Genomic DNA, 21,236 nt, shown 5'->3' with positions numbered 1-21,236 from the left:
ATGTTAATGTTAAAAGCTGAACCAGTACTGCATTTACCTGTCTCTGTGTATAGATGTGTATTATAATCCTGAATAGGACAAACGTCGTCATCACTTTGGTCTGCTATATCCATCTGACTGAAATCATATTCATAATCGATCCTATCAAAACCAAAAGAATTAGTATACAGTGAAGCCCAGGCTATTTCTAGCCATGAGAATAGATCCTACACATAGACTTTCTGTGGACACAAAAGACACTAAGGCCTCGTTTACACCTGCCCTGCAGTTTGAAGCACTATCTGCATTCAGATCGCTCTCCAGAGAGCAACAGACAGGCAGTGAGGAGGCAATGTATCACCTCCTCACAGCCCGTTTTATCCCCCTAAATACCGGACAACTATGCCGCAACCACAAGCATTGTGTGTGTTTGCGAGGCAGTTGGTATGCCCACCGAGTGCAATGGGGTAGAATTGCTGCAGCGATCACAGCATGTGTACACCCCGGCTGCTGTCTCAGCTGCAAAAGGGGGCGGTGTTGAGGGGTAATAATGTGGCTCAACCACAGGATTTTACCCCTAGATCAGAAATGTAAACAAGCCCTGAGAAATGTCAAGAGCAAATGTATAGATGTTTCCACACAAAAGCTCCCTGGGACAACTCACGAAAAAAACAAAAAAAAAAACAAAACAAAAAGTAATGCAATCTCTATATACGTCAAAAGAAAATAAACAGCTTTCCGTGAATTTCAAAATTGCTGACATATAATTAAAGATGAACTCTGGGCAGAAATTTCATCAGATTAGTATACAGGTGCTTCCATGCCTTTAAAGAATTTCTTGTAAGAGTGCACAATCCTCCTGCACCACAGAAAGGCCCTCTGTCCCCTTCAAATTCTTATCCCCCTTGCCACCGGTCTTGGATATTCCCCACTGTACATCTCTGTAAAGCAAGCGGTAACATAACTATGTTGCCACTTGCTGTAGTGGGCAGACCCAGGAGCCTGAACTGCCTACTGCATGGTGTAGTTTGATAGACAATATGGGTGGCTAGTCAGAAGCCTAGGTCAGAAGCACACTTCTGGTCTGCCACACAAACTTTCACAGTCTGCCCCATATGGCCTCCCATTCAGTAATGAAATCCCAGGGGACGATGGGATTTGTAGTCTTAGTGAGCTGCGATGAACACTAATAGGATGTGACATCACCACTTCTGAGATACCTCCTTCTGGAGCCCAGGTATTGATGAATATTCCATATAAATGAGATGACATCACAGGGCCAGCTTTAAAAAAAAAAAAAAAAAGTGTAATATTTTACCCAAAAGAACAAAAGTGTAACTTAACCCTTCTTTCTTTTACAGCCCAGGAAGCTGCCATCTTAGCCTCTGTTTGATATACAGTTGCCATGGTGCTGCACATGTGATCAGTTATGACACCAGACATTTGATAATCTGATAGTTCAGTTGAGAAATATTAACGTGAAAAAATAAAAAATGATATATACACACCCTAAAGAGTTAACTAAAATATAATTTATTGCTTAAAAAGAGCAAGGTACAAAAAAATTCCACAGCAAATCACAAAATCCCGCTTGTCCCCTTTATATAGAGCAAGGAGGAATGTTGAATTCCTCAGTTTTCTATACTTCCCCACATAAATAAGAACAGATAAACCATGTAGATATTTGACTGTCTCCCACTAGGGAAACAAACAGGGTAAATACGGCAATCCACAAACCCCTACCTCCCCTAACTAGAAAGCACCCTTAGTAATACCTTGATTCCCCCAAAACTGCCTCTAACCAGGTAGCCAGCATTAAATTCCTAAAGGGACCAGTGTATATCCGTAAAACACAGATAGTAAACACACTGTTCCATAATGGAACAGATAAATAAAGCAATTTTTTTTTTCCTATCTGTCTATGGGAATTTACCTGCGGTTTGCAGGAAACCTGATATGTGGTTACTTTGAATATATCAGTGAAATTATCTGTGGCTTTGAGACTAAATTATATGGTCCGCGATGTCTAGGGATTTATAGAATCTTGTTGGTAAGTGGATAGTCATCTCTATCATTGCACTTTAAAAAATATCAGATCGGAAGCTATGGGAACTAATTGCCTTTGGAAAAACAACACACCTGGTCGTGAGGGAGCATTTTACCATCATTTGGATAAGCACGTCTCACTATGAATAACACATTTGTGTTTCTTTATCCCATTGACTGACTGACTAGTGACACCAACCTGACTTATGGACATATCAGATTAGTGTGGATTGGGCATCATTCCATTACGGAACAGTGTGTTTACTATCTGTGTTTAATATACACTGCTCCCTTTAGAAATATAATGCTGGCTACCTTGTTAAAGGCAGTTTTGGGAGAATCAAGGTATTACTAAGGGTGCTTTCTAGTTAGGGGATAGAGGGGTTTGTGGATTGCCGTATTTACCCTTTTTGTTTCCCTAGTGGGAGACGGTCAAATATCTACATGGTTTATCTGTTCTTATTTATGTGGGGAAGTATAGAACACTGAGGAATTCATCATTCCTCCTTGCTATATATACAGGGGACTAGCGGGATTTTGTGATTTGCTGTGGAATTTTCTGTACCTTGCTCTTTGTAGCCTCCCTGGCGGTTTTCCCGAGTGTGGTTCGGGGTTAAATTTCAGTCCCATTAGCGGTAACCCTGAGCCACACTCGGGATTACATTGCAGGATCCTGGTGCGGCATTACTTACCTTGTCCCCAGGATCATGCGATGTCCCCCGCTGTGTCTGCGGGCTCTGTCTCCTCCGAAGCCTCTCCGTGCCAGGCTGCGTTCCCTGCGAGCATCGCAACGCACGGGGGCAGAGCCTGGCGGCAAATTAAAAAAAATGTAAAAACCATAACACATACAGTACTGTAATCTTACAGGTTACAGTACTGTATGAAATTATTTCATATCCCTTTTGTCCCCAGTGCTTTGGCCCATGCCCTGCATGCAGTTTTATGTTATATATACTGTTCTTTCTGCCTGGAAACTTGAGATTGTCCATAGCAACCAAAAAGTGTCCCTTTACATCAAAAGTGGCTTTAGACCAGCTAGAAAATAGCGATAGTAAATTAGAACACTTGAAGAATTGAGCGATAGTGAATTGTGGGGAAATTTATTTTATTATTATATTATTTTTTTTTAATTATTTATATTTATTATAATTTATGTTTTTGTGTTTCAAACTTCATCATACCCGGGATATCTACTAGACTCTTGGTGGACAGATTTAAGTATGTTATTGTTAAGAATTACAGGCCTACAATATAAAACGCCAAATTTATGCAAAATAATTGTACTGCTTTCAGCACCTAAAATCCAAAATAATCATACCGCCAGGGAGGTTAAGCAATAAACTATATTGTAGTTGTATATATCTTCTTATTTTTTCAAGTTATAATTAGTGTTATCTTTGATTACACCCCCCGATATTATCGGTGAGTACTATTATTTTATGTACCAAGGTGGGAATCCCATTATTCTTTAGTTTTTGCATATATAGTTCAGTTGAGAAGACAAGCAACTGTGACAGTTATCATTCAGGGCACTGTTTTGGGAAACCGGTAAATCGATATATTTAGTTTAATTTTAACTAACAATACAGAAATATTGTAAAGATTTAGTCACCATCCTGGAGTTCAGCCAATGTAACTAATTTCAACTATATTCTGTTACCCCCTATTCACACCGGTGTGACTTGTCATGCGATTTGACAGTTCCAAATCGAATGTCAAGTCACAACCCATTGCCGACAATGGAACTGTTTATATCGCCACAACTCATGTCGCAGCGATTATGAAAAAGGTTCCTGCTTTACTTTTTATAGATTTAATTACGGCTTGCATAGACTTCTGTTAAATAAAGTCACAAGCCAGAATGATAAAAGGCAGTGCAAATCACACTGATGTGCAGCTTTGAAATCGTGCTGAATTAGTGCAATTTCAAAGCTGCACCACTGTGAACCAGGGCTGAGACTGCACAGAAAACAAGGTCACACGATCAGGCCGGCTTCACACTTTTGCTTTGCAATAAACCACATAAATTAGAAATAGATTGCAACACAGCTTCACTACATACCAGCGTCGCAGCGTACATGTGCGCTATGTAAGAAAAATAGTGCAGGCAAAATTTTTTGTGCATTCTGGTGCATTGTCAGTCTATTCAAATGAATGGGCTGTATTAACATAAGGCACGTTAACACATCCAAACAGTAAGGTGTGAAGGAGGCCTTAATGGTTTAAGATTATTCTTTTTTTTTTTTTGCAACAATATGCTAAGTAGTAGATTTACGCTTAAATTTTTTTTACCATTTAGAATTCTGTATTATTCCCAGCAACTCCTTGAGGGCTTTGTTGTAATGCTTCTTGTCACTGACAGTCGCAGCTGAATGTGATGTTGGTGATGCAAGCATCCTTGACTCTGCCATCTAAAAATCCAGAAAACCTGTAAAAGGTCAGAACAAATCACAATAGGGTCAATATAATATGGCATACTTTGTATAAATCAGCCTGAAAGACTAGAATAAAGACCACCGACAGAAAATATTACAGTAATAATTGCAATGGTACCCCACCCTTCTTCTGTGTCTGTTGTTTTATCCTAGTCCAATCTAAGGAATCAAAAATCATCTTTGATGCTAAAGCTAGCTATATCCTTGCCAACCTATAAATCTGCTGCCCTAAATTACATTTTTTCTTTTCTTGTTCCTGCCTGAAATGGTTCTTTCATGTGTGCTTCTACCTGTACAATATGTAGGTTTATTTTTTTTTTTTTAAATTCTTTTTATTAGAAGTTTTTCACATAAAAGTTACAAACATAAAAAAAAAAAAAAAAAAAAAAAAAAAAAACATATTAAAAACATTCAGCACTACCAATTCAACAGCACCAGTGTAAAATATAGCTCCCAGAGAAATGAAAGCAGCAATCTTCCCAGAGCAAATAATGAAAAAAGAAGAATACAAAAAAAAAAAAAAAAATTATATATATATATATATATATATATATATATATATATATATATATATATATATATATATATATATATATATATATATATATATATATATATATATATATATATATATTTTTTTTTTTTTTTTTAAGCACAGTAACCAACACTGTATCCCGCTTGCGATAGCAAGAGATATCAAAGCGCTCATCAAGACCCACATAGACCCAGCATCTCACCACAAACAAAGGACTCCTAACCAGGGGGGGCAATTGATCAGACATGATTAATGGAGCTATTTTTTATCCAACCACCCCATACCTTTTTAAACTTATCAGGTACCCCTCTGTTTAGATATGTGGCTTCATACAATGACAAAGCTTTATTTATCAATACCTTCCAGGCCATTATGGTGGGGGTCGTTGACTTCTTCCAAAAAAAAAATAATCATTTTGCGGGGATAATACAGGAGTAGGGTGAGCAAAGTGCGAATTACCTGCTTGGGTACCAACATATCTACGAGGACTAACAGACAGACCTCTATAGATGGTCTTATAGCGATCGTCGTGACCGACCCAACACAGCCCACCACCTCCACCCAGAACTGCCGGATGTGTGGGCAATGCCAAAAAATGTGCAGAAAATCTGCACCAGGGGCATCACACCTCCAACAGTTCGAAGGACAAGCAGGGAAAATCCTCGCTAGTTTAGCAGGAGTGTAGCATATCCTATGAAGGAACTTGAACTGTATCAAGTGATCACGTTCTGACACCAATCTAGCAAACGAGAGGCGCTCCATACTCCAATCATCATTGTCCAGCTGTGGGAAAACCGACAACCATGCAGCACGACAGGAGGCCAAAACCGTGGTAGTATCTGTAAATAATTTCTTATAAATAATAGACAGGGTTTTAGGTAGATCTTTAGCTCTGAGCAGCGACTCCAGGTCCCCAACCCGCACCTCCAGATTGTAAGACCCAAATTGGGCAGAAAAAGCATGTCTAAACTGGAGAAAACTGAACAAGTGTGAGTTTGGGAGCCCGTATCTACTTTTAAGCTCATTGAATGTCAACAACATCCCATTTCCGAACACTGTGCCTACTGTTTTTATCCCATATCTGGTCCAAGTGACTGGATCCGAATAGGATAAAAAAAAAAAATGAGACAGCCGAGGATTACACCAGAGGGGAGTATGTGGACACACCACACTTCCCTGAAGTGCAGCCCCTCCAGCCAAATCCCATGTTCAGAATACTGACCGCAATGACCCTGTAAGGGGATAGGGAGCCCCCCTTCCCCCTGTATAGCAAAGAAGATAATCCCTCATAAGACCCTACCACACCAGCTTCTAGAGTTACGGCGGCATCATCATCTGGTTGAGACAACCACCTATGTGCAAGTACCAACTGCCCCGCTAAGAAATACCTAGCAAAAATGGGTACCGCCAACCCCCTTCCTTCCAGGGCTGTTGCAACACATGTAATCTAACACGTGGTGTCCCCCCACCCCAGAGGAAATCCAAAATTATTCTATCAATGGTTTGGAAAATATGAGTGGTCCCAGTCAAAAATACAGAAATAAGGGGAGAAATTTCATTTTCAGCAGATTAATTCTAGCGATCAGGGATAATGGTAGGTTACGCCAGGCTTGAGTGCTATGCTTAAGAAGAGTTTGTATAATCAGAATAACATTAAGAGGGATAAAATTCGAAACTGAATGAGATAATTAAGCCCAAATATTTTACTTTATCAACCCACTGCAGTGGGCAGCCCATCGGGGCCCTCAGGGTCGGAGATGGGACCTGCAATGGTAAAATTTGTGACTTACCCCAGTTTACCTTAACACCAGATAACTGAGAGAAGGTATCTAAGATGGATAAAGCTGAGGCTAACGAGTGGTCCGGATCTCGCAGGAATAGTACCATATCATCGGCATATAGCGCAGTTTTTTCCTCCAACACTCCCACCTGGATCCCCTTCACTCCGGATAGGCTACACACACGTAAGGCTACAGCCAGGGGTTCTATAAGTAGGACAACTAAACAGATCCCTGGCGTGTCCCCCTAGCTACTGGGAAGAAATCCGAAATTATCCCATTAAGTTTAACTGCCGCAAGTGGGTGATGTTATAATAGCATAATCCATTCACAAAATGTGGGACCAAAGCCAAAACGCCATAGTACTTCCTGCATGTAATTCCAGTCTATGGAATCTATTTTTCCAAATCCAAAAAGACTAAGATTCCCCCCTTAGTAATCTCAGGGCCCAAATTGTAGATGAGTGTAAACTTTTCTCAAATGAATATCAATGGCCTTACCCGACATAAACCTTGTCTGGTCTTCAAATACTAAATGTGATATAACCGACATGAGTCTGTTTGTAATAAAGAGATGTGGGGAATTGGCGCTGCCCTATTGACAGTAAGTATTGCTTAGAGGTCAGAAAAATAAATAAATAAGTGAATATATAGAAATAGTGACAAAAATTGTGTATATGCAAGGAAAGGAATAAATGTGTGTTCCTTAAGTGAATGTCCCCCTATAAATGCACCAAAAATGAATGAAATAATTAATTTATATAGTATAAAATCCTAAAAAGTGAATGTGCACATCTTCTGTATTGTGTAAATAAATATTTCAGTAAGTGGGTTGAGTTTACACTTGCTCCACTTCCAGTGTGAACCTTTGCATATGCAATAAACCAAACAAGACAAAAAAATAATAAAAATAGAAATATAAAAAATTTTTTTTGTTGAAATTAGTGAGTAGCCTCCTTTTTAAAAATATTCGGGGTCCGTGAGAAAGCACACTGTTTGGGGGCTAACGGTAACCGTATGAGGTTACCACATATCCCCAATAAATATGGTGAATAAAGTGCACTGTGTATAAAGTGAAACCAAAGTGCAAAAAACCTCTATGTTACAGTATATTAAATTTCCTCAAATTTCATATATAAAAAGATAGGAGTCCAGACAATTAACACTCATATTAGAGACAGCGAGTATGAATACAACATCGGTAAAACAGTCCCTATATTGGACTCAGGCAGGAATAAAATGTCTAATATGTAGAGACAGGAACAATTGAGAACATCAGGGTCGGTTGACATGCATTTAAAAATGCTCAAGGGGTGATATGAGGTGACTTCCGTGCAAGTAGAAGCTGGTGACTCCAAGTGCTCCCCCCCGTGCTCCCCCACTCACCAGACTCCGTCACCCCCAAGGGGGTATTAGGCAGAGGAGTGGGTGTCTTTGGGTAGCTGCCTCTGATGGATGTCCCTCTTAGGCTTCACTGCACCATGAGTTTCTTCCGTATAGACCGATAATGAGGGTCCCGTTGTGCTGATCCAGGCCCGGGTACCTCCGCTACTATCCACCTCCGTGCTGCTAAATCTTGAGATTGATTTTCTTTGTTATGCTTATCTCTGTTAACAGGGAATGATCTACTAAAACTGGAGAGGACAAAATCTGGTGCAGCTGCACCAGATTTTGTCCTCTCCAGTTTTAGTAGATCATTCCCTGTTAACAGATATAAGCATAACAAAGAAAATCACCAGATTTTGTCCTCTCCAGTTTTAGTAGATCATTCCCTGTTAACAGAGATAAGCATAACAAAGAAAATCAATCTCAAGATTTAGCAGCACGGAGGTGGATAGTAGCGGAGGTACCCGGGCCTGGATCAGCACAAGGGGACCCTCATTATCGGTCTATACGGAAGAAACTCATGGTGCAGTGAAGCCTAAGAGGGACAACCATCAGAGGCAGCTACCCAAAGACACCCACTCCTCTGCCTAATACCCCCTTGGGGGTGACGGAGTCTGGTGAGTGGGGGAGCACGGGGGGGAGCACTTGGAGTCACCAGCTTCTACTTGCACGGAAGTCACCTCATATCACCCCTTGAGCATTTTTAAATGCATGTCAACCGACCCTGATGTTCTCAATTGTTCCTGTCTCTACATATTAGACATTTTATTCCTGCCTGAGTCCAATATAGGGACTGTTTTACCGATGGTGTATTCATACTCGCTGTCTCTAATATAAGTGTTAATTGTCTGGACTCCTATCTTTTTATATATGAAATTTGAGGAAATTTAATATACTGTAACATAGAGGTTTTTTGCACTTTGGTTTCACTTTATACACAGTGCACTTTATTCACCATATTTATTGGGGATATGTGGTAACCTCATACTGTTACCGTTAGCCCCCAAACAGTGTGCTTTCTCACGGACCCCGAATATTTTTAAAACGGAGGCTACTCACTAATTTCAACAAAAAAAAATTTTTATATTTCTATTTTTATTATTAATATTTATTTACACAATACAGAAGATGTGCACATTCACTTTTTAGGATTTTATACTATATAAATTAATTATTTCATTAATTTTTGGTGCATTTATAGGGGGACATTCACTTAAGGAACACACATTTATTCCTTTCCTTGCATATACACAATTTTTGTCACTGTTTCTATATATTCACTTATTTATTTATTTTTCTGACCTCTAAGCAATACTTACTGTCAATAGGGCAGCGCCAATTCCCCACATCTCTTTATTACATACTTTCAATTAACTCCTAAATAGGAATTAATTAAGGGGAGGCTGCAGCCCTTTTAATAGCTATTTTCCTAAGCGTGGACTTTTAATCAAGAAGACATGAGTCTGTTGGCCAGCATTTTAGTGAGGATTTAGAAAACCATATTTAATAGTGAAATTGGACGATATGAAACGTAGTGCAATAGATCCTTATCAGGCTTGGCTATGAGAACAATATGTGCTTCGTACAGTAAGGGAGGCAGTTGACCTGTCTTCAAACACTCCCGATAAAAGGGTTAACAAACGTGGTGAGAGTAAATCTAATAGTTGTTGGTACCACTTAGCCAGAAGCCCATCTGGTCCCATTGCCTTACGGTTGAGAAAAGAGCCTACCGCTGCAGCAAGTTCCTCTGCCTTGAAAAGGGGCATCCAGTAGCTCAGATACCTCCTGCAAAAGGTAAAGTGGGAAGATGGAGTGGTTCCAAGAGTGTCACCAAATCCTCCCCCGAGTAAGAAGGAATAGGGGACTACAGTGCTGCCAAAAAAAAGAGACAAAAGCGTTAAGAATTTCCTCCCGAGAAGACACCAGTGATCCAGAAGGCGAATAAACACAAGGGACAACAGTGGAGGTATAGCTATCAGCCACAAGCATTGCCATTCCTTTCCCTTTGCTCAAATACCTGTTCCACAGTGGGGGTCCTAGCTTTTTTTGTCATATCTTTATAGTGTAAATAGAGATCCCTTTTAGCCTGACATAGGTCTGCCAGTGAGGTGGGTGAAGGAGTGTCAGCATATATCTTTTAGGGTATGCCCTCCAAATATCTTGTTTGTCTATTGTATGGATTCTGACCAAATCCTTTTGGTTGAGGAGCACCCCACTCCCTCATTAAGTACCTCTCATTAGTTTCCACTTGTGTCATGGGTGGAGACCTCAAAGTTCTCCCATATAGCAGAGTGTATTGCTCTCATGGTTCAGAGAAGCAGGATCTCCCAATCTATGGATAGTGTAGGACCCACTAATCATGGGGTACTTTGTCGCAGTAATGCCCCGTACACACGGTCGGATTTTCCGATGGAAAATGTCCGATCGGAGCGTGTTGTCGGAAATTCCGACCGTGTGTGGGCTCCATCGGACATTTTCCATCGGATTTTCCGACACACAAAGTTGGAGAGCAGGAGATAAAATTTTCCGACAACAAAATCCGTTGTCGGAAATTCCGATCGTGTGTACACAAATCCGACGGACAAAGTGCCACGCATGCTCAGAATAAATAAAGAGATGAAAGCTATTGGCCACTGCCCCGTTTATAGTCCCGACGTACGTGTTTTACGTCACCGCGTTCAGAACGATCGGATTTTCCGACAACTTTGTGTGACCGTGTGTATGCAAGACAAGTTTGAGCCAACATCTGTCGGAAAAAATCCTAGGATTTTGTTGTCGGAATGTCCGAACAAAGTCCGACCGTGTGTACGGGGCATAAGTGGGCTTAGCACTATATAGCAATATCGTGTGACCAAATCCCCATATTTTTTGATAATATTTTTTGAAATTGTCTAGGGGTTTTAAACTAGGTAAATGTCTTTTTTGCATGTGTGCGCTGTAATATTTTGCTTTGCTGTATGGTCTTATGGCTGCACCAGCTTTAATGCATCTTTTAGGGTGTGCCCCCCCAAATATCTTGTTTGTCAGCGTATATCTGAGCGCAAGCCTGTTCTTTTACCTGCAAAACCTCTGTAGTGACTATGCTGGGTTCTAGAAGCATTAATGGCTGAAATATACTCCCCTCTAACAGTTGCCTTGAAGGCATCCCAGATCAATTGTGTAGTGGATGAAACCTCATTAATTTGCCAATAGGATTGTAGTGACAGCTGTATTACACCATCTACCAACGGATCACATACCCACTCGAGATAACCGCCAAGAACCTGAGAAATGGGAATCTGCCAATCGGAGCACAACCTGGAGTGGGGAGTGATCTGATAAGCCCCCTGTAAGATAGGAGGCCTCCATTATCAATGGCAGCAAATCTGAGGAAGAGAATGCAAGATAAATTCTGGAGGAGGAAGCATGTACCAGAGACAAGTGAGAATAACTCCTAAGTCGCGTATTCTTGCACCTCCATACTTCCGTCAGTCCCGCAGAAGCAGCCCAGTCAACCAGCTCCAGATTATGTGCACACTGCGGGTTAGAAGTATCTAATGTGTAATCAAGAATATTATTGAAATACCCAGCCATTAGAATTTTTACAGGGGCAGATGAGGCCAGTTTATCTAGCAGTTCGTACAGAAGTCCACTGATGAAAGGGGGATATACACATTCACTAATGCTATGAGGTATGCATAAATTTCCAATATCACTATAACGTATCTCCCCCTGGATCCGTGAAGACCCCCTAAATAGAACAAGGCAAAGATTTGTGCAGGAGAATTGTCACTCCCCTGGCATAGGATGAGTAAGTGGCATGTATGGCTCGCTGAATCCACGGGTGCTTGAGGGCCAAGATTTTATTTCCCAAGAGGTGGGTCTCTTGAAGAAACATAATATAGGGACAATGGGTGCATAGATATTGAAGTACTAAGGCCCTTTTAAATTTGGAATTCAAACCCCTGACATTCCAGGAGACAAGCTTAATCTGTGTACCCATGGGTGCAGTACCAAAAAGAGTCACAAGATGGGGGCCTGACCACAGTAAATAAGTCAGGAGTCATACATTGCGGTGCTACAGATAAGGGGCTGGAAAAACATTCCCCCCTACCTTCTCTATGAGAACTGTTGTAGTGCATAAAAAAACAAAACAGTAAAAAGGGAAAAACAAGCAAAAAAAAAAAAAAGATAAAAAAAGAGTCCGAGTGTAATAAACATAGTACCTTGTCCCTGCAGCTTGACCAAACCAAAAACAGTGCCAAGGGACTTTATATCCAAAAAACCCTCCCCAAAACAGTCAGGTCAAAGGCTACAAAACAAGGGACACCCTGACCAGAAAGGGAAGGGGAGAAAAATAAACCCTCAATACAAAACAGAGAGGCTCAGCTAATACACTGTCCTCCGGCTTCCAAACCTGAGCTTACGCAGGATACTGTCCAAGTCCCAAAGGTAATTTGTAATCTCATAATCAACAACAGATTATGACCACTAAGGCACAGATACTAAGTGGAAAGAGGGCAACAAGCCCCCATAGGCCGATCAACAGTTAGCCACACATAGGAACAATTATACTTGCATGTGAAGCGATCACCCTATGGAGTCCAGCCCATCAGTAGCATCCGATGGGGTAGTAAAGAATTTGACAGAACCTTGATGCACGACTTGCAGCTTGCTTGGATACAGCATACTGTAGGAATACCCCCATTCTCTGAGGCACTTACGGACATCGACGAAAAAGAGTACCTGTGATGTTGGATCGTCAGAAAAAAAAAATAAAAATCTGGAAACAGGTGCAGGGTGGCATTTTCATACTTGAGCTGTGCATTCTTCCCGGCAGCCGCGAGGATGAGATCCCAGTCTCTGTAAGTAAGGAATTTTACCAGGAACGGCCTTGGAGGAGCTCCGGATGGGCGAGGCCTAGTTGGTACCCTGTGTGCACCTTCCACGATATATGCAGGGGAGACTTAGGTAAGGTGCAGAATTTGGTTGAAGAAATCCTCCGCGAAGGTGGCCGGATGAGCCCCTTCAGGCACGCCGACCACACGAATGTTGTTCCAGCAAAGTCTGTTCTCAGCGTCCTCCGATCGTTCCACAAGCATCCTCACCATGCATTGCAGGTCAGCAACAGTGCGGGAGTCCTCCACCTCAGAAATTTTGGATTCTGCCTCTGACATCGGCCCCCTAAATTTGTCCAGGTCACTGCGGATTAGTCCACATTCCAGGGTCAGGGAATCTATGCGCCCCATGAGAGAGGATCTGCTGGCCTCAATGGCTGCCAGGATGGTGGCTGTAGAGGACTCATCGGGTGTAGCGGGCGGATCCGTCCCAAGGGCCTGGGGGGCATGAGTACTCCAGGGCTGTGATCCATCAAGAGAATCTGCGGCAGCTCCGTGAGGCCGTCAGAGGACACAGCCAACCACGTGGAAGAAGGCAAGATGGCGGCCGCACGAAGTCCGACCAGCGAGTTAAGGGGCTTGGGAGGAGACTGTTTCTTACTCAATCTCCATTTAGATGACATGGATGAATCAGGGAGAGGTCCCCGATGCAGCAGCAGCAACTTGCTGAGTAAGAGGACGAGGATATCTGCAGGATTAAGCAGGATAAAGAGCCTAGGAAGCCGGAGCTCTCAGCCGAAGCGTCCTCTCACACAGACATCCGGCCTCGCCCCCCAATATGTAGGTTAATGGAGATTCACCAGATCACATTGCAACAGGGATTGCCCAGCTACTTTGTACTTGTATAGCAGGCGCACAAGGTTCAATGTGAGTTAACCACTTGACCTTTAGAAGATTTACCAGGCCATTTTTTGCGACACAGCGCTGCGTTATTTTAATTGGCAATTGTGCGGTCATGCGACGCTGTACCCAAATTAACCACTTGCCGCCCACCCACCGTCAAATGACGGCTGGGTGGTGATTCTCTCGTTCTGGGTGGACGTCATATGACGGTTTCCCCGAACAACCACTCTCGGGCGTGCAGCGCAGCGATCGCGGCCGCGCCGTGTTGCTAGGACACAGCGCAGCCACGGCTCTTTAACCATGTGATCAGCTGTGTCCAATCACAGCCGGTCACATGTAAACACGGAGATGCCGGTAATCGGCGCTCCTCGCCTCACACTGACAGAGTCTGAGGAGAGGAGAGCCAATCAGCGGCTTCTCCTCACAGAGGACATCTGGGAATGTAATCAGGGCATTGATCATCAGTGCCCTGATTACAATTAAGTGCCCACCAGTGCCAGCAATCAGTGCCCACAAGTGCCAGCAATCAGTGCCCACAAGTGCCAGCAATCAGTGCTAGCTATCAGTGCTGCCCATCACTGCTGCCCATCAGTGCCCATAAGTGCGACATATTGTGCCACCTCATCAGTGCCACCTCATCAGCGCCCATCAGTAAAGGAGAAAAATTAATTATTTACAAAATTTACTGACAAACTAAGAAAACTTTTTTGTTTTTTTTTTTTAATTTCAGGATTTTTTTTTTATTTTTAGGAAGTGATTAAATACCACCAACAGAAAGCTCTATATGTGTGAAGAAAATAATAAAAATTTCACATGGTTACAGTGTAGCATGACTGCGCAATTGTCATTCAAAGTGTGACAGTGCTGAAAGCTGAAAAATGGCCTGGGCAGGAAGGGGGTGTGAGTGCCCTGTATTGAGGTGGTTAAATTCATGTCCTTTTTTTCCCCACAAATAGAACTTTCTTTTGGTGGTATTTGATCACCTCTGTGGTTTTTATTTTTTGCGCTATAAACAAAAAAAGACTGACAATTTTGGAAAAAAAAAAAAAAGCAATATCTTACTTTATACTATAAAACCTATCCAAGTAAAAAAAACTACTTTCTTTATAAATTTAGGTTAACATGTATTCTGCTATATATTTTTGCAGAAACACAGGATCAATACCTTCCCTACTGACAGAACGGCAATCTGCCTTGTTTACATAGGCAGACCGCCCTTCTGCCGTGTACTATACCACTGCTGGGTGTCGGCGGACATCGAGCCTGTGGTCCCTGCCACTGGGCTTCCGATGTGTGTGATCACAGCAAGGGAGCGGGTCGCCAGCTGCACACGTGTGCACCCCAGACCCGGAAGTGGCAGATCAAGTACTAGGACGAGCGTCTGCCCTGCTGTAGTATATCTGCGATGGGTGGTCAGGAAGACATTAAGGAGACTAGATGGAAACAAAATAATCTGCTGTTGACCTCACTCACAAAAGCTAGTGCCTGGCTGGAATAATACTCTGATGGCCAACTCACTAGGGGAGATTTACTAAAACTGGAGCACTCAGAATCTGGTGCATCTGTGCATGGTAACCAGTTTTGAACTTCAGCCTGTTCAATTAAGCTTTGGCAATAAAACCTAGAAGCTGACTGGTTTCTATGCAGAGCTGCACTACATTTTGCACTCTCCAGTTTTAGTAAATAACCCACACTAAGTAACTAAATCTAAAACAAGAATGCAGTTTAGAAGTTTGTAAGTAAAGTTGCAAAGAAGTCAGGAATCCTGATGTTTATACCTGTCCTGAATCAGTGACTAAAAAGGCCAGTTGACAGCATTTTCAAAAAAGATAGGCTAGCAATGGCAGGTCGGATACTTTATAATAATACAGGATTTGTTAGAGTTTTTTTGATCAGTACCCCTAGCTTGTCTGCTTCTTGCCTGCAACGTGAAATTATAGGTGAAGTTAACATACTCTACAAAACCATAACATAGCTACTTGAGACTTTTAGGCATAGCATCTAGGAGATGGGCCCTTGTGACCACTGCGGTTACAGTTCCGGAAAGGAAAATTACCATAGTATTACTTTTTCTGGCTGCCATCTCAATATGAATATATATACACTACCGTTCAAAAGTTTGGGGTCACATTGAAATGTCCTTATTTTTGAAGGAAAAGCACTGTACTTTTAAATGAAGCTAACTTTAAACTAGTCCTAACTTTAAACAAATATACTCTATACATTGCTAATGTGGTAAATGACTATTCTAACTGCAAATGTCTAGTTTTTGGTGCAATATCTACATAGGTGTATAGAGGCCCATTTCCAGCAACTATCACTCCAGTGTTCTAATGGTACAATGTGTTTGCTCATTGGCTCATAAGGCTAATTGATGATTAGCAAACCCTTGTGCAATCATGTTCACACATCTAAAAACAGTCTAGCTCCTTCCAGAAGCTACAAAACTGACCTTCCTGTGAGCAGATTGAGTTTCTGGAGCATCACATTTGTGGGGTCAATTAAACGCTCAAAATGGCCAGAAAGAGAGAACTTTCATCTGAAACTCGACAGTCTATTCTTGTTCTTAGAAATGAAGGCTATTCCATGCGAGAAATTGCAAAGAAATTGAAGATTTCCTACAACGGTGTGTACTACTCCCTTCAGAGGACAGCACAAACAGGCTCTAACCAGAGTAGAAAAAGAAGTGGGAGGCCGCGTTGCACAACTAAGCAAGAAGATAAGCACATTAGAGTCTCTAGTTTGAGAAACAGACGCCTCACAGGTCCCCAACTGGCATCTTCATTAAATAGTACCCGCAAAACACCAGTGTCAACATCTACAGTGAAGAGGCGGCTGCGGGATTTTGGGCTTCAGGGCAGAGTGGCAAAGAAAAAGCCATATCTGAGACTGGCCAATAAAAGAAAAAGATTAAGATGGGCAAAAGAACACAGACATTGGACAGAGGAAGACTGGAAAAAAGTGTTGTGGACGGATGAATCCAAGTTTGAGGTGTTTGGATCACAAAGAAGAACGTTTGTGAGACGCAGAACAAATGAAAAGATGCTGGAAGAATGCCTGACGCCATCTGTTAAGCATGGTGGAGGTAATGTGATGGTCTGGGGTTGCTTTGGTGCTGGTAAGGTGGGAGCTTTGTACAGGGTAAAAGGGATTCTGAATAAGGAAGGCTATCACTCCATTTTGCAACGCCATGCCATACCCAGTGGACAGCACTTGATTGGAGCCAATTTCATCCTACAACAGGACAATGACCCTAAACACACCTCCAAATTGTGCAAGAACTATTTACAGCAGAAGCAGGCAGCTGGTATTCTATCAGTAATGGAGTGGCCAGCACAGTCACCAGATCTGAACCCCATTGAGCTGTTGTGGGAGCAGCTTGACCGTATGGTACGCCAGAAGTGCCCATCCAACCAATCCAACTTGTGGGAGCTGCTTCTAGAAGCGTGGGGTGCAATTTCTCCAGCTTACCTCAATAAATTAACAGCTAGAATGCCAAAGGTGTGCAATGCTGTAATTGCTGCAAAAGGAGGATTCTTTGATGAAAGCAAAGTTTGATGTAAAAACAATGTTATTTCAAATACAAATCATTATTTCTAACCTTGTCAATGTCTTGACTCTATTTTCTATTCATTTCACAAAGTATGGTGGTGAATAAGTGTGACTTTTCATGGAAAACACAAAATTGTTTGGGTGACCCCAAACTTTTGAACGGTAGTGTATATATATATATATATAATGGTTTCAGTAGAACATTGTATAACTTTAATGCATGTGAAAAGAGAACCAAGGTAAAATACACTAAACATAAAAACTAAAATCAAGACCTCTGTATAGAATAAGTTTCTCATCTTGAGTCTGCTATTACCCCAAACACATGTTTTTTTCACATGCAATGAGATACAACATGGATTCATCTAATGGAACCCAATGCAAAGAATACAATTTAGAAACATGTAGCTTACCACTAAACTTGATTGCAATTTCTTCAGTAAAAGAAAAGGAGCCTTTGTTCTGTAAGGACAACACAAAACTTTACCAACTATCTGCACAGCATAATTGCATCATGAGAAGTTTTATACAGATATTTTTTATTATTAGTAACTCCCTCCGTTTGTTGTTTGCTCTTTAACCACTTCTGTACTCTAAAAAAAAAAAAAAGAAAAAAAAAAAAAAAAAAAGGTGTGAAATGGCTGTGATCTCAGTGATCACTGCACAGCTCAGATCACAATCACGATGTACAGAGCCAATTAGAGTGCCTCTGTACCTTGTGATTAATGTGAACCAATCTCAGCCATCACAACTGTTCACATTCAGCCCATTCACAACATAGGAAGCTTCCCTTCCTCCATTGTGAATGGGCTGAATGTTCAAAAATCCAGCAGGTAGGAGGATCGGCATATCAAAGGTGAATGTAAGGGGTTAGAGGAGTCCTAAAGCGCCACTGACAACCAATTGTGATAAGATTTTTTTGTTTGGTCGCAGGGAGGGGGCAGGAAATGACATTAAAGCGGAACTATATTCACCTTGCCTGCAGCGATGTGGCGTCCCGGAGCTCCCTGCCCTGCCGCTGACATCTTCAGGTGGTCAGCTTCTGGGTCTCGATCACCGGACGCCGAATTTGTACAGTGAGCTGCACATGCGCGGCTCACTATACAAAGGGCGGACAGGCAGGTAAATAATTTTAAGGCTAGGTTCACATATATGTGGTGCAGGATACTGCATGTGATATGGATGGGAATTGCACCGTATTTCTATTCAAATCACATGCGAGGTCTGTGCGGTGCAATTTTATCTATTCATTTGTATGGCTCAAACCGCACCAAATTTGGGTGTTCAAACCTGTGTGATCCGATTAATCGCACTGTGTACCTATACATAATTTCGTGCAATAGCCACTGGGGGGGGTGGGGGCGCGAACGCACGCTGATTGGACACAGGGGATGCCAATCAGCAGGTCCGCCAGCCACCCGCAATCATTCCCGGGAGAGGCAGAACGCCGATTTGCTTATGTAAACAAGGCAGATTGCCATTCTGACAGGGGAGTAGAATGAGATCTTGTGTTCCTGCTAGGCAGGAACACTGATCTCTGTCTTCACCCAGTCAGAGCAATCCCCACAAGTTAGCAAGCACCGGCTAGGCACACAGTTAACCCTTTGATCGCCCAAAAAAAATCAAAAGTGTCAGTTAGGTGTCAGATTTGTCTGCCGTAATCCTGCTAAAAATCACTGATCGCTGCCATTACTAGTAAAAAAATTAAAATTCCATAAAAATATCCAACCAATATGTTTATTGGGATTTTTTTTTTACAAAAATATGCTGAATACATATTGGCCTAAATTGATGAAAAAATGTTTACATTTTTTTTTATTGGATATGTATTATAGCAGAAAGTAAAAAAAAAAAAAAAAAAGTGTTTTTTTTTTTCAAAATTGACAGTCTTTTTTTTTTTTTTTGTTTATAGCGCAAAAAATAAAAACCGCAGAGGTGATCAAATACCACCAAAAGAAAGCTCTATTTATGGGGAAAAAAGGACGTCAATTTTATTTCGGTAAAGCATTGCACAACCGTGCAATTGTCAAAGTAATGCAGTGCCGTATCGCAAAAATTGGCCTGGTTGTGAAAGGGGGGTACAGAGCTGAAGTGGTTAAAATTCCTTCCTGTTCACCCATATTTTTATTTATAACTTTAATTGCAGGCATTCTATATACCTGTGTACACAACACCTCCAGGCAGTGGTGGCCCATCCATAGGGGGTGCTCGGGCTGAAGGTAAGAGAGATCCACAAATACTGACCTATATATGCCGATTAGTGTGAGAGATCCGAGACTGAGAATGAAAGCTGAGTGACAGATTGGCACAATGGCTGCATTTGATGGGCACAGTGGCTGCAATAGATGGGACAGTGGCTGCATTTGATGGGCACAGTGGCTGCAATTGATGGGCACAGTGGCGGCAATTGATGGGCACAGTGGCGGCAATTGATGGGTAAGGATGAGCTCCGGCGTGTTTGCACAGCCCACGTGCAGAGCCATTGTCCCAATGTGCAGCTGCATAGATCGGGAAATGTCTCACTGCCTGTGATTAGCGCAGTGCTGACTTCCTGGCGGGCTCCACACATGGGCTGTGCGAACACGCCAGAGCTCATCCTTATTGATGGGAACAGTGGCTGCATTTGATGGGCACAGTGGCTGCAATAGATGTCACAGTGACTGCATTTAATGGCCACAGTGGCTGCATTTAATGGTGTCATTTGATGGGCACAGTGGCTGCAATTGAGGGCACAGTGGCGGCATTTGATGGGCACAGCGGCGGCATTTGATGGGCACAGTGATGCTGCAATTGATGGTTTTTTTCCAGTATGTTTCAGTTTGTTTGCGCCCCCCAAAAATTTGGAGCACCAGCCGCCACTGCCTCTAGAGAACCATATTGTATTTTACAGAAAATTACAGCGCTGCAGATTGAAAAGGAAAGGTCATTTTAAATAACATTCAATTACAATACTTATACGTTATAATATATATTTTTTTATTATTTACTATTTTTCCCACGAAAGTGGAATTCCCCTTAAAGCTGATGACAGGGTCTTTTTTAAGGAAAAATGAATGAAAACAATGACTGCTTCTTGTAGATGAGCCAACATAGTGATATAGATGTAATATCACATACCCTGACTATGTAAAGGAATGTAAACAATGTTCGCTCCCCCTGTCAAGACAGTCTGCTCTATGAGGTAACCACACTGACTGAACACCATAGTAAATAATAGGCAGCCCGGCTACTACAGCTCTCTGGTCACACAGCATCACTCACCCGTCTTCCCACAATACGCACATTGGTTTTTACCATGGAAATAGACGCCGTTACTTCACTGACAGCAACAAAGTGCGACCGGAGAGTAGCGCTCACACGAGTGACGTCACCGCACCCAGCTGACAGGAGGCCGCCCTAGCTGGCTAGGTGAGGAGATCACGTGGGTGATATATCACGTGTCCATTCCACCTATAAGAGGAGGGGCGGAGTTGGAGGAGGGAGTAGGGGAATGTGGTATTTCGCGTATGGCGGTCAGAGCTATTCTGTGCATGATGCAGGAGTCAGGACTTTTCCATTTAGGACACTGACTCCCGGGAAAATGTGTCTGCCATCAAGGACTCAGGTTGCCATCTTGTGGAAGCCTAACTAGACAGAGCTGTGTATAGAGTTCCTGGCTGCAGCCCGCCACCCACACTAGCTGTTTTCAGTTATAGGTGTCAGAGTGATTGAAAGAGAATAGCCAAAACCTTTTTTGGTCATACTTCCCCTGTGGGTCACAGGGATGCACTTACTTTTGCTCTCCTGTGACTCAGTCAGCGTATAGC

General features: G+C 42.2%; 1 protein-coding gene across 1 annotated transcript in view; it reads right to left on the bottom strand.

Moving 5' to 3' along the window:
- Nucleotides 1-20,858, bottom strand: part of CCDC138 (coiled-coil domain containing 138) — a 105,575-nt gene extending 84,717 nt beyond the window's left edge. The window contains exons 1-4 of the mRNA XM_073614809.1: nt 20,692-20,858; nt 17,844-17,892; nt 4,318-4,453; nt 38-141 (exon numbers count right to left, since the gene is read on the bottom strand). Of these exons, the coding sequence (XP_073470910.1) occupies nt 38-141; nt 4,318-4,436 (223 nt within the window). The 5' untranslated portion in view covers nt 4,437-4,453; nt 17,844-17,892; nt 20,692-20,858. The remainder of the gene's footprint in view (nt 1-37; nt 142-4,317; nt 4,454-17,843; nt 17,893-20,691) is intronic.
- Nucleotides 20,859-21,236: the final 378 nt, after the last annotated feature.

The sequence above is a fragment of the Aquarana catesbeiana genome, linkage group LG02, assembly GCF_042186555.1.
Source record: "Aquarana catesbeiana isolate 2022-GZ linkage group LG02, ASM4218655v1, whole genome shotgun sequence".
Classification (NCBI taxonomy): Eukaryota; Metazoa; Chordata; class Amphibia; order Anura; family Ranidae; genus Aquarana; species Aquarana catesbeiana.
This window is presented reverse-complemented; position numbering and strand designations above follow the sequence as displayed.